The sequence below is a fragment of the Mastomys coucha genome, unplaced genomic scaffold (assembly GCF_008632895.1).
Source record: "Mastomys coucha isolate ucsf_1 unplaced genomic scaffold, UCSF_Mcou_1 pScaffold14, whole genome shotgun sequence".
Taxonomy (NCBI): Eukaryota; Metazoa; Chordata; class Mammalia; order Rodentia; family Muridae; genus Mastomys; species Mastomys coucha.
In genome coordinates this window covers 25,227,334-25,241,438 of record NW_022196896.1, presented here as the reverse complement: position 1 = coordinate 25,241,438, position 14,105 = coordinate 25,227,334, and the positions used below count along the sequence as shown (strand labels likewise).

Here is a 14,105-nt window from a genome sequence, read left to right as displayed (position 1 = left end):
AAAAAAAAAAAAAAAGAATTGTTACTACTTAACATCATATTGTAAATTTGACCCTCTACCAACTCCTCCGACCCCCCTGGCCCCCGAGACTGAGTTTCTCTGTGTAGCTTTGGTTGTTCTGAAACTATTCTATAGATCAGGCTGGCCTCGAACTCACAGAGATCCACTTGCTTCTGCCTCCCATGTCGTGGGATTAAATGTGTGCATTACCTCCACTCAGCTATTGATCCTCTGTTTTCTAAGGCTACTTTTAATTAGAATCAAATGGGTTAAAATGTAAGTATTGTGTTTATAAACTTTCTAGGGTCTGTGAATGTAGCTCAGTAGTGGAGCTCTTGCCTAGTATGTACACACCCTGGGTTTGATCCCCACTGCAAATAAACCAACAGATAAGCAAACTGTTTTGGTTGGGTTGGGTTCTTAGAGATGTCTAGAATCTTTCAGTTTCTAAGCTGTTCCTTTAAAGGATGGTCTGGATAGAACCTTGACTCCTTCAGTACATTGTTTGAACTTGTGTATCTTTTTTCCTAAGAACACATGGATCAGATTACCCACCGTTCAGCATACAGCAGCAGAACTATAGACCCAGTGGTTTGTGGGTTTCTTGTTAAAGCCTGTGCCCTTACTTCCTCAGCCTCATGTTCTCTGAAAAGAGCAAGTGCTCCACTGTCAGATGGAGACAGGTTTTGTTAAGAATACACTTTCATTGGGTGGCACATGCTTGTAATCCTAGCAATTGGGAAATGGAGGCAGGAGGACCAGTTCGAGGCCAACAGCAAATTTGAGGCCAATCTGGGCTATATGAGAACTCTTTTTTTTTTTTTTAAAGAAGAATGTTCATTTTGCTTTTGACATTTGAAGATTTAGAGGACAAATGTTATGAATTCCAAACAAAATTGTAAATGTTCGTGCCAGTTGAAAATGCTAAATCTTAAGGGCTGGAGAGATCTGTGGTTAAGAGTGTGAACTGCCATTGCAGAGCACCTGGTTCCCAGCACCCACACAGGCAGCTAAGAACTCCAGATTTAGGGGATTTGACATCCTCTTCTGGTCCTCACGGGTTCCTACACACACATGGTGTACCTAAACTTCGGAAAACTCAACACAAAAGCATTAAATCCTGCATCAGGATTGGTAGTGACACTTTTATTTTGAGGTTTTATTCCTGGTAGAGCATAATTCATTTTGAGTCATTTAAAACAAGAAATGCGCCAGGCAGTGATGGCGCACGCCTTTAATCCCAGCGCTTCGGAAGCAGAGGCAGGCAGATTTCTGAGTTGGAGACCAGCCTGGTCTACAGAGTTGAGTTCCAGGATAGCCAGGGCTATGCAGAGAAACCCAGTCTTGAAACAACCCCCACCTCCCACCCCAGAAAAACAAAACAAAACAAAACAAAAACCCAAGAAATGCTGGACTTGTAACTACTCTTTTTTTTTTGGTTTTTTTCGAGACAGGGTTTCTCTGTATAGCCCTGGCTGTCCTGGAACTCATTCTGGAGACCAGGCTGGCCTCGAACTCAGAAATCCGCCTGCCTCTGCCTCCCAAGTGCTGGGATTAAAGGCGTGCGCCACCACCGCCCGGCTTTGTAACTACTCTTTGGCATGTACATAACTATCTAACATGCATCTTTTTGTGTGTTTATGATAAATATGATTTTAAAGTAGGAAATACCTGTTTTTCTGTGTGGTAGGCCTTACATATGATAGTTGCTGTTCTTATTGCCTCTTTTGTCTTCAGAGATGTAATTCAAGTTCCTTCAGTTCTTTGTTCTTGTAGGCATGCATTTTTTTGCCTCTCCAACATGTCAGTTACCTATCCTACCAATGCAAGTGTTTGCTATTAAATATGTATTTTTTGAGAAATATATGTCAGTAATTTAAATATATGTATTTACCTGTTTATTAATGTACCTAAAACATTTTCACTTTCAGTAAACTAAGTCCTTTTTAAAACTAGCATTTGTTGAGTTCTAGAAGTTATAGCGTTGAGGGGAATATCATAGCAAATGGCTGAAATAGGTGAATACATTTACAAGCATCTTTGTAGATTTCTCTGTTCTCAAACTTAACTTGTGTGTGACATTTACAGGGCTGTTGTGGAGACGATAGTGGTCTCATGGAGGGAGAGGGCGCTCACCCACCCCGGACGATGAGTCTTAACGCTGCAGAGTTAAAACAGCTCCTACAGAGCAAAGAAGAGAGTCCAGAGAGTCTGTTCCTTGAACTAGAGAAGCTTGTTTTGGTAAAAAGAAAACTAGAAAAAGTAGTAATGAATCAGCGTTCCTTCTCAGTGTGGCTAATTCCACCTTCTATGGTGACTGTTTGAAGTAAGAGAACCCTTGACGGGGGAGCTCTCTGCATTTATGACTTGGCGTGCACTTCTCCTCAAGTCATGAGTCTCACGAGTAAACAGAGGGAGTTTTGTTTGAACTGTTAACTTTTGAATGCAGGATGCCTCTGCTGCCACTGTTGAGAGATAAAATGACGAGGGTTTTGATTTGTCTTATTTTAATATGTTTATTTAAGTTGGTGACTCTGGGTGTTCTAGAGCTTTGGTGTATAATTCCACCTCTTGTGCTCCCATCGGTAGATAAGGACTTAGACGCTCAGCTTTTGTTTGCTGGCACCTTTCATTGCTTGTGCTTGTGTCTAGGAACATTCAAAAGATGATGACAATCTGGAGTCTTTGCTGGATAGTGTAATTGGACTGAAGCAGATGCTGGAGTCATCTGGTGAGCCTTTGCCTCTCAGTGACCAGGATGTAGAGCCAGTACTGTCAGCTCCAGAGTCTCTCCAGAATCTATTTAACAACAGGTAACATAACCAGGATTTGAGTTTAAGTAGAGAACACTTAAGTAATGGCTTCTAGAGTCTAGATTGGGTAAACCAAGTGTTTGTTTAAAGCAATAGTAAAAATCCCAAAGTCTGCAGACTATAGGCTCTTTCATATAAAAATACACATCTATGCCTGGCATAGCCTGAATAAAAACAGGCTGGCAGACCAAGGTCAACCGACCCAAGCTTTGAGAACACATAACTTCTTTTTTGTGGTTGTTCCTTTGAAAATAGGATCTTAGCCGGGCGGTGGTGGTACATGCCTTTAATCCCAGCACTTGGGAGGCAGAGGCAGGTGGATTTCTGAGTTCGAGGACAGCCAGGACTACACAGAGAAACCCTGTCTTGAAAAACAAACAAAAAAACCCAAACAAACAAAAAACAAACAAACAAACAAACAAAAAAGATAGAAAGAAAATAGGATCTCATATAGATTAGTCTGGTTTAGAATTTGTGATTCTCCTGCCTCAGCCTTCTGACTACTAGATAATGAATATGAACCATGATACTGAACTGAGGACATCTGTCTCTTTGACCTTTAGAGTATTGTAGCCTTACTGACCATCTAACATGACACAATTAGTTTCTGTATTTAGAAAATTTAAATATTAGCAGTTTCTGTTCAAATTGGTACAGTGCTATCAACCTGCAGTTTTGGAAATAAATCCCAGCTCTGTTTGATTTACTGAGAGCCCCAAGCCTATTAGAGTTGGATTTTTTAAAAAAAATTATTTATTCTCTTATACAGTACATTCTCACGGCACCTTCCACTGGTTCCTTCTTCAAGGCACCCCTCCCAGTTCCTTTCCAACCTCCTCACTTCCCAGATTCACAGCATCCTCTCCTTGGCCAGAAAAGAACAGGCCTCCCAGGGACATTAGCTGAATATGCCACAGCAGTATACAGTAAGACCAGGCACAAACCCTCACATCAGGGCTGAGGGAGGCAAAGGGTCTCCAAGAGTCAGGACACCCCCACTCCTACCGTCTGGAGCCCCCTCCCACCCCAAACAACAAGCCAACAACCATCACATGTATGCACAGGACCTAGGGCAGATCCATGGAGGCTCTTCTGTGATTGCAGCTTCAGTCCCTGTGAGCCCCCATGATCCCTGCATAGTTGGTTCTGGAGGGGCTCTGCAGACTGTGCTCTTGAGCTCCAAGGAGACAGACCCAATGGAAACCTCCAACCTGGGCCCTACCGGGTTTATTTTATGAAGCTTTGGTCTTTAAGGATTCCTGATTCTTGAATAGCTTTTTGAATGATTAGGGGCTAATCCTATTACTACTTTATTTTACTTAGATAAGATATTATTTTGGGATTCTGCTTTTGACCAAATACTTTTTTCATCTTCTAGGACTGCGTATGTGTTGGCTGATGTCATGGATGATCAGTTGAAATCTATGTGGTTTACTCCATTTCAGGCTGAAGAGATCGATACAGATCTGGATTTGGTATAAAAGATTTTATTACTAACTTTTAGAAAAGGTTATTTCTGTTGGCTTCTTTGTGTGTTGATACCATTCTAACAGTTTATATAATGTACACTTAAGGTCCATTTGAGGGCAAATTCATGTTATCTCTATGACAGTCACCCACTTTATTGAAATCTAGAATTCATCATTTTTATACTATTCATTTCACTTTAATCTAGTTAATAATTTGTATTTTGAGATTATGATGAGGGAAAACGTGACATTCTTGCATATGTCCTCTAGAGCACATGGTTTCTTTATGTTGCTAGAGCACAGAATAACATATCTGACAAGACTGTTGGTTTTGCATTGGGTTCCAGGAAAGGATGGTATGGCCTTTGCCCTGGGAGCAGTAGTTGATATTCTTAAGCATAGTGCTGCAGAGGTTCATTAGTGTAAATGCAGGCTGTTGTGTGCTTCTCAGAGCTGTGCAGGTGTTGTCAGCCATATCGTACTGTACCTCTGTATTACCTATTTTCTTTATCAAAGAAATCTATTGGGTATATTCCCTTGTCCAAAGGATACTAGTATTCATGATGAGTAATGAAACGGAAACTGGCAGGAAGGATTCCTTTGTATTTAAGCTGTGTTTTGTGGCGGGCGGTGGTGGCGCACGCCTTTAATCCCAGCACTTGGGAGGCAGAGGCAGGCAGATTTCTGAGTTCGTAGGCCAGCCTGGTCTACAGAGTGAGTTCCAGGACAGCCAGGGCTACACAGAGAAACCCTGTCTCGAAAAAACCAAAAAAACAAAAAACAAAAAACAAAAAACAACAAAAAAAAAAAGATGTGTTTTGTATATTGAGAGCTGCTTTTCCTTTAAGGAAAACACATACACACTATAACTAACATTGTATTAAAGAATTTCTTTTTACTATCAACTTTTTAGTGATTCATTAGAACTGTGCTGCCCAGTAAACTCTGTACAGAGATAGAAATGCTCTATGCTTTTCCTCCTTTGGTATAGTAGCCAGTAGCTTTGTGTACCTCTTGGAAAATTAAAATTTAGGTAGTATGACTGAAACACTGAATTTTGGGTTAGGCATGGTGGCTTGTACATGTAATCTCAGTCCTAGGAAGGCTGAGGCAGGAGAATATCAGTGAGCTCAAGGCCAGCCTGATCTACACAGTGAGTTTCAAGCATGCCAAAGCTTGCTATAATAAGAACCTCTCTCTTAACAATAAGCACTGAATTTTATTAGGATCGAGTCTTCCCTGCTATAGTTTTAAATACTCCCACATGGGAGTTGGAGAGATGGCTCAACAACTGAATACTGGATGCTCTTGTAGAGGACGTGCCTGTACTTCCTGGCACTTCTCGGGAATCTGATGCCCACTTCTGACCTGTGGGTACCAGGCACATACATACTCGCAGGCAAAGCATTCATACAGATACAGTGAAAATAAGTAAACCTTAAAAAGAAAGGGCAAACAGCCTCACATGGAGTTGATGACTAAAGTACTATATTAGGCAGTACAATCTAAAATATTTGTGTAATAAGTTGTTCGTTTTCAGCTGAGAGTGGTGGCTCACACTTGAAATTCTAGCGCTAAGGTGACAGAATTGCTACAAATTTGAAGCCAGTTTGGGCCACATAGTCCTTCCTAGTCCACACTGAGCTACAGACAGAGAGCTTGACAAAAATAAAACAAGACAAAACTTGAGCTTTCGTTTTACGGGGATATGGAGACTCTTCCAGACAGTTTCTCTGGGTATCCCTGGCTGTCCTGGAACTCGCTGTGTAGACTAGGCTGGCCCTAAACTCAGAGATCTGTCCACGTCTGCCTCCTGAGTGCTCAGATTAAAGGCATCACCACCGCTCAGCTAAACTTTCTTTTTTAAACTTAAACAGGACTCTCTCACAGTGATAACTGTGACCAGGATTTAGAGAAATTTTAGACCTTGTAAGTAGCTTTAATTATCGTTTCTCTGACATTAAGCATAGATTGGAATGCCATGAAATGGATCAAGCTTTTGGGAGTCTGCAGCACATAACCCTTTTCCAGTTGATGTGGGCAATCACACAAGGTGGCCATTGCATTGTCTCCACATTATTGTTCATATTCTTTGGGTATTCAGTTATTAATTTATATAGTATAATCCTGAGTTCCCTGTCACATAGCCGTTCCCTAGATTTACAGACCTGTGGCTTTGAGGAGGAATGCCACGAAATAATTAGTTGAATTCCCAGGGCTTTCTGGTTTTGTTAATACTAATGATGTGACTTCCTGAAAAGGTAGAGGTAGATTTATAAGCAAATTACCATGAGTGTGAGTTAGAATTTGTAGGTAATAGCAGTCTCTGTAGTGAAAGTTACACACACTTTACTGTGTTGTCTTATTTATGACTGCAGGTAAAGGTTGACTTAATTGAGCTCTCTGAAAAGTGCTGCAGTGACTTTGATTTGCACTCAGAACTAGAGCGCTCGTTTTTGTCAGAACCATCATCTCCAGGAAGAACCAAGACTACTAAGGGATTTAAACTCGGGAAGCATAAGCATGAGACATTCATAACTTCAAGGTAAAATTCCTTCTACTGATGATTGTATTTTACGATAAACAACTGTAAACCCCTTCCCCCTTTTGAGACAGAAATCTTTCTATTATGTAGCTCTGGCTATCTTAGAACTTACTGTTTTGACTAGGCTAACCTCAAGCTCACAGAGATCTGCCTGCCTCTGCCTCCTAAATTCTAAGATTAAAAGTGTGTGCCATCTTGACTGGCATAAGTATAATAATGTTTAAAGTGAGTAATTTCAGGAAGTGACTGGTGTATGCTTTTGTTCTTTTGTTGCTGCTGTTGCTGAGGTTTGAACTCAGGGCACTTGTAAGTCCTGTGTTGCTTTTTCATTGACTAAGAAACAGACTGGTTTGTTTAAAAAATATTGTTAGTCTTGCTGGGTGTTGTTGGTTTATGCCTTTGATCCCAGCACTCAGGAGGCACAGGTAGGTAGATCTCTGAGTTCCAGGACAGCCAGGACTACACAGACAAACCCTGTCTCAAAACAACAACAAAAATATTGTTAGTCTTATCAATAAACAAGCATATGATTTTTAGCTAGTTTGTTATATTATCACAGAAAGTGGAACAGTTCCTATAGTGGAGTGCCATTCCATTTTTAGTATTGTAAAGATGGACTATAACATTTTCATTAGAAATCTGAAAAAGAAAAATTTTCTCATAGAGTGCTTTTGTCTTAACAGTGGAAAATCTGAATACATTGAACCTGCCAAACGAGCTCATGTCGTGCCACCACCAAGAGGTCGGGGCCGGGGAGGATTTGGACAGGGCATACGGCCCCATGATATTTTCCGTCAGAGAAAGCAGAACACGAGTAGGCCACCATCTATGCATGTGGATGACTTTGTTGCAGCTGAAAGTAAAGAAGTGGTCCCTCAAGATGGAATACCCCCACCAAAAAGGCCACTCAAGGTCTCACAGAAGATTTCCTCTCGTGGTGGATTTTCAGGCAATCGAGGAGGTCGGGGTGCTTTTCATAGTCAGAACAGGTTTTTCACACCACCTGCCTCGAAAGGTAACTGCCTATGTTTGCTTTCTAATGGACTGGAGTGACAGAGTAGTAAACACGTGACCTAGATAGAATGGGCTCAGGAACTTCTCTCTCTCTACACTTAAGCTGCCTCTATACCTACATTCCTTCCTTCCTTCTTCCCTCCCTCCCTCCCTCCTTCCCTCCCTCCCTCCCTTCTTTCTTTCTTCCTTCCTTCCTTCTTTCCTTCCTTAGTTATGAAGGTTTCTTTCTCTTTTCTTCCTTTCTTTCCTTCCTTTACTTTTCCCTTTTTTTAAAGATTTATTTATTTTATGTATATGAGTACACTGTAGCTGTCTTCAGACACACCAGAAGAAGGCATCCAATCCCATTACAGGTGGTTGTGAGCCACCATGTGGTTGCTAGGAATTGAACTCGGCACCTCTGGAAGAGCAGTCAGTGCTCTTAACTGCTGAGCCCTCTCTCCAGGCCCTTTCTTTCTTAATTATTTTCCTTTTTACATAGAGGGGAAACAAAGTATTTTTGAGACAGTGTCTCACAATGTACCCTTGAGTGGTCTGAATCTCACTATGTAGATCAGTTCCAACTACCTCTACCTCCAGAGTCCTAGGATTAAAAATGTGCACTACCATGCCAACTTGAAGAAAATTTTAATGTATTTTATTTATGTGGGTATTTTGCTTGTATGTGTGTCTGTACACTACATGTGTGCCTATTGCCCAACGAGGCCAGAAGAGAGCATTGGATCCCTGAAGCTGGAGTTAAAACAGGTGTGAACCACCATGTAGGTGCTAGGACTTGAACCCTGTCCTCTGGAGGGCAGCCTGAGCCATCTTTCCAGCTCTCACAATAACAGTTTTATATGTCCCTCCTGAGCAACACACGTGTTATTTTTACAATTACACCTCTCAGCATAGTCTTGTTGCTCTCTATAGTTGACCTCTTGCTTCTCTTACCTATTTTTTAATCTTTCCTAGTTTTCACTCATAAGTGGTGTGTATGAGCGTATGTGTGCAGATGAGAGTCAGGTATATATGGGTGCTAGAGGTCAGTTGATACTGGTTGTTTTTTTCAAATGCTCTCCCCCTTATATACTCATACAGAACCTTTCACTTGACCCCAGGCGTGTTGATTCAGCTAGACTAGGTAGCCGGCATGGGTCAGGGATGCCCTATCACTGCCTCTCATGTGCTGGCATCACAAGTGGGCCACCTATGCTTGCCCAACATTTCTGTGTGTGTTACTGATCCAGAGTCAGTTCCTCATGCTTTTGTAGCTTGCTTTTCCCCCTCTGTGCTGTTCCCATTGTTCTCTGCATTCTCCTTCAGAGATAGGTTATTGCCATGTAGTTCAAGCTAGCCTGGAACTCACAACTCTGCTGCCTTTCTCTTCCTGGTACTGATGTTGCAGAGTGCTGGGCGGCATGTACATGGTTTATATCTTTTTCTTCCTTTTTAAATCCAGTTTTGTTTGTGTATGTGTCCATCCACATGCACATATATGTATGTGCGTGCTTTCAGAGTGCAGACTAGGCAGGCATTGGATCCTTTAGAACTTCAGTTAGGAACATTTATGAGCTACAAAACATGGGTGCTAGTATTTGAAGTCTGGTCCTTGTGATTGAACAGTAAGTGCTTTTAACTACTGAGTAATCTCCCCACCCTTATTTTCTTTTAAAGATTGTGTTTATTTTAAATTGTTTGAAGAGTTTAGATACTGAATATACTTACAAATGTTGCTCCTTTATTGTTATTGTTTCACTTAGTTTTTAGACGAAGTGTTGCTATATAGCAAGATTCATCCCAAACTTGTGATCCTCCTGTTTCAGAAAATACTAGAATTACATGCATATGTGCCCACACTGGTTTCAGAGATAATCAGTCCCTCCCCCCCCTCCGACTGTCTTCTTCCTTTACCTCTACTCTATTTCACACACACTCTCATTTTATTTGAGACAAGGTCTTATGTATCCCTTATGTATTACATGTACTGAGGCAGGCTGAAATTCACTATACAGTGAAGTGTAGTCAAGGAAATGTTGTCTTCTTACGTCACAAGTGCTGAAGTGTCAGGCATGTCCCATCACAACCCAGCCAGAGTGGTTCTTCACTGCTAAACTGCTGAGTTAGGAAGGTGAATGAAGGGGACTCAGTTTGCATTAATAGAATCATTTACACAGGAGGGCATCAGGAACTGTCCTCAGGGATTTATTGTGTAGCTCTTGAGAACTCCTTTTACAGATGAGAGTGTAAGTGGTGGAATAATGTTTGAAGCGTGACAGTCTGGTGCTGTAGTCACCCTGCACTTAACTATTGTGTGATGATGCTCACTGTAGAGATGCTCAGCTTCTGCCATATCACCTTCAGGATTAGCAAGAGCCTGTCAGATTTTCATTAATCGAGTTGGATAGTGGGGTGTGATGTGAGTAGCCTGTAACCACCACTCTCAGGAGTTGGAAGGCAGGAAGACCGCAGGGTTAAGGCTGGTCTGGCTCTTACATGGCAAGATCCTTACTCAGAAATTCCCCAAACAAGGGAAGCAACCCAAGTGTGAAATCAGTTGATTGTGTTTTTGTGTTTAGGAAACTACAGTCGTCGGGAAGGAACAAGAGGCTCGAGTTGGAGTGCCCAGAATACCCCTCGAGGAAATTATAATGAAAGTCGAGGGGGCCAGAGCAATTTTAACAGGGGTCCTCTTCCACCGTTAAGGCCGCTTAGTTCTACAGGTGTGTGTTGCTCCCCACTTGTCCTCCTGAGGCGGTCCTTCTTTTCAGATTGTGAAGGTCATACCCTTTGTTTTGGGAGAGACTTATTTTAGCATGTTGACTTATTTTAAAGTTAGGTTTATACTAGGGAATAAAACTGAACTGCCAGTGTAATCTGAAATGTCTCATGATAATGGGCCATATTTAAAAAAACAAACCAGCTGTTATGGTGCCTTTTGACTGCAAAGTGTTTTGATAACAAAAGTAGCATCATATAGTGGATACTGTTCTATGTACAGTATTGTATAAGCATAGAATCTTTTTTGTACATTACTATCTCAGGTTTAGGATTCTTGTCAGACATAGCTTTGGTTTTAAATAGGCATTCTAAAACTAAGTTCCTTTTAAAAAAAATGTGTGTGTGTGCACATGTGTGTGTTAGAGAGAGAGAGAGTGTGTGTGTGTGAGTGTGTGTGTGTATGTGTGTGTGAGTGTGTGTGTGTGTGTGTGTGTATGTGTGTGTTTAGGGCAGAAGAAGATACTTGATTCCTTGGAACTGGAGTTACCCGACATGTACAGTCCTCTGAAAAAGCAGCAAATGCTCTTAGCCATAGAGCTATCTCTGCAGCTCTAAAATAAGTTGTATTTGGGATATAATTCTCAAGAGTCACAGCTCACCTGTTTAAAAGTATAAGCACTATGTAACAGGCAAGGAAAGGATGTTTGTTTGAACTAAAGTGGTCTTGTTTTTCTTTTCTAGGTTACCGCCCTAGTCCCCGGGATCGAGCTTCTAGAGGCCGTGGGGGGCTTGGACCATCCTGGGCTAGTACAAATAGTGGCAGTGGAGGCTCGAGAGGAAAGTTTGTTAGTGGAGGCAGTGGTAGAGGCCGGCATGTACGGTCCTTTACTCGATAGACGTGCTCTTGGGAACACCCCAAGTAAATGGACATTTCATGAGGACAAAAAACAAACAGACCTTGAAGGACCAATTTAGACTTAGCAGTTATATCTGGATACATCTGAGAGAATATTTTTATCTGAAGAAAGCAGATTTTGTTTGATACTTAACGAGATTTCAATAAAAATCCAAACTTTGTATGTATGTTTGTATATATTTTTCCCATTTTTATATGGTATTTATTTAGAAAGTTTCCAGTAGAAAGAGAAAAACTAAATGATTTGTTTTGTATTTTTCTTGCTTATACTATAGATATTCCCCAACTTTCTTAACCTGTGACACCCTTTAGTGTGTCTCAGGAATTTTTTCACAGTGTCCCTAGGCCAAAAGCAAACTTGATACTTTTGTTTATTAAACAGTTAGATCCAAGCAACTGAAGGCTTTCCACCACCATCACCACTAGTAACGGGACACCGCTCAAGGCCTCACCCTGGAAACAGCAGCCTTCCCATCAAACTGCTGAACAGTTGTTACAAATGTGTGCTGTCATGGAAAGTCATCCAGTGTTACCCAGTGCTGAAAATGTGAACTACCTCAAATTAGTAGTTTGTGTGGTGTCCAGCAGGTATTGCTGTTTCCTCAGAAATTTAAAACACTCATGCTTATTTACTAAGGTGCCCACTACACAATTTAGTAATCATTGCTGGACCAGAAGAAGCAAAACACTTCCTTATGTTAGAAGGACAGACTTTGCTTCAGGTTTGGACCTACTGATGCTATTTTATTATAGAGTTATTTAAACCTAAAAGTTGGCTTATCCTAATATGGTTATTTTGGGAATCAGAAGCATCTACTTTATATTCAGAAATAAAACTTATAACTTTGACCAAGGAGCCATATTTCCCCCAAGGTATGTCTTAATCATTGAGCCTATATAAATGGCATAAAATATAGAGTTCTCTTAAACAAAAATAAGTGTATGAGTCTCATTCCATCCTAACAGCCTCTATTTTGGGGAATCACTTGAGTGCATTTAATATCTGTTTATTAGGGAAAAAGGCCTTGAGAAGTTCAGCTTTAGAATTGAGGGTTTAGCTTATTGGTAGAAGTACTTGCCTAGCATGTATGATTAACTACTAGCAGTATTTGTGTGTATGTGTGTCTATATGTGCACTTCTTTGTGTGTGCATGTCTGTGTGTGTGCGGGCACGCACATGTACACATGCATGTGCATAGAAAGTTCAGATATAAGGATTTTGATGCTTAAGTACAAGGTGATGAAAATCTTCTTACTAGTCTGGAACAACCCAAGCTCTTAGTCTGCCCAGGCTGCTGTAACATCATAAAATAGACTGGATGGTTTATATAATAATAAATCTCACAGTTCCATGGTCAGGCCTTTGGTGTAGTCAGGTTGAGGTGAGGCACTCCTTGTAGGTTTTTCACATGTCTTTCTATAGCTGAGAACCTCTTCTATCATGGAGAGACAGTGTAAGGAGTTTGCCAGCCTGGGTTTTGAATCTTATTTCTACATCATCTGAATCAAGTACCTTAGCTTTCTCCACCTGTAGCATCAGGATGCTACTTGTTTTGTTGGGTTGTAGAGTGAGTGATACATCTGTAAGGGGGTCTTGGCTTCTTTTCTCGTTTATTTGAGTCTTACATTGAAGATGCTTTCAGTTCACATCAGTTTGTGCCTGTACTGTGATGGTTAGTGTTGTCCACTTGATAGAATTTAGAATCATGGGAGGTGGGTCTCTGGACAAGCTAGATAGGGGAGGACTTTAATTAATTACACTGCCGTGGGAATACTATCCTATCATGGTTGGCACAGTTCCCTGGGTAAGATCCTGGACTGCAGAAGTAAATAATAAATAAATAAACAAATAAAATCTTTTTTAAAAAAACCCCAAAACAAAAAGGAAGTAATGCAGAGATGTTAAAGGGGTCACAAAAGCCCATAGTCTAGAGAAATGGCACATGTTGAAGTACCAGCAGAGTAGCAAATGGAAGGCCAGCAGGTGAGAGGCAGGGAAGAGGTCAGCAGACAGCAGCCTCAGCTCCAGGGAGGAAACTAGCAGTTGGGTGCTATCGGCTCTGTAGGGTGCCGGCAGCTAAACAACTCGAACTTCACATTGATGGGTTGGAGGTCTGAAGCAACTAATGATGTGCTTCTTAGAATTACAAAGTTTTCATGGTAAATAAGACTTACGGTTGTAACCATTTTCTTAAGATCTTAATATATATATATATGTATGTATGTATGTATGTATGTATGTATGTATGTGTGGGTATTGTGCATTTGAGTGCAGGTGCCTAAGGTAAGGGGTCCTTCTGGAGTTGGAGATATAGGCAATTGTGAGCTACTCAATGTTGGTCCTAGGAACCAAACGTATGCCCTCTAAAATTTAGAGCAGCAAGTACTCTTTAACTACTGAGCCATCTTTCCAGCCCTCTCGTTTAAAAAAAAAACAACAAACATGTATTTTGTATGTACTTATGTTGCAGTGTGTGTGTTTTATGTCAGAGAACAACAGCTTTTGGGAGTCAGTTCTTTCTACAATGTGGATCTCAGATTCAGATCTAGTTGTAGGCACCTTTACCTGCTGAGGTGTCTGTCTGGCCCCGCCCATCTTTAATTTTTGACATAGGGTCTCTTAGTGAACCTGGAGCTCACTGACCTTA

General features: G+C 41.1%; 1 protein-coding gene across 2 annotated transcripts in view; it reads left to right on the top strand.

The window, feature by feature from the left end:
* Virma (vir like m6A methyltransferase associated) overlaps positions 1-11,624 on the top strand; it is a 67,872-nt gene extending 56,248 nt beyond the window's left edge. Inside the window, exons 18-24 of one of the 2 annotated variants that reach the window (XM_031366602.1) lie at positions 2,089-2,241; positions 2,653-2,813; positions 4,192-4,288; positions 6,661-6,827; positions 7,511-7,842; positions 10,400-10,543; positions 11,283-11,624. In XM_031366602.1, coding sequence (XP_031222462.1) covers positions 2,089-2,241; positions 2,653-2,813; positions 4,192-4,288; positions 6,661-6,827; positions 7,511-7,842; positions 10,400-10,543; positions 11,283-11,437 — 1,209 coding nt within the window. In that variant the 3' untranslated portion in view covers positions 11,438-11,624. The remainder of the gene's footprint in view (positions 1-2,088; positions 2,242-2,652; positions 2,814-4,191; positions 4,289-6,660; positions 6,828-7,510; positions 7,843-10,399; positions 10,544-11,282) is intronic. The other variant, XM_031366603.1, reaches the window with a different exon arrangement.
* The last annotated feature ends 2,481 nt before the right edge of the window (positions 11,625-14,105 follow it).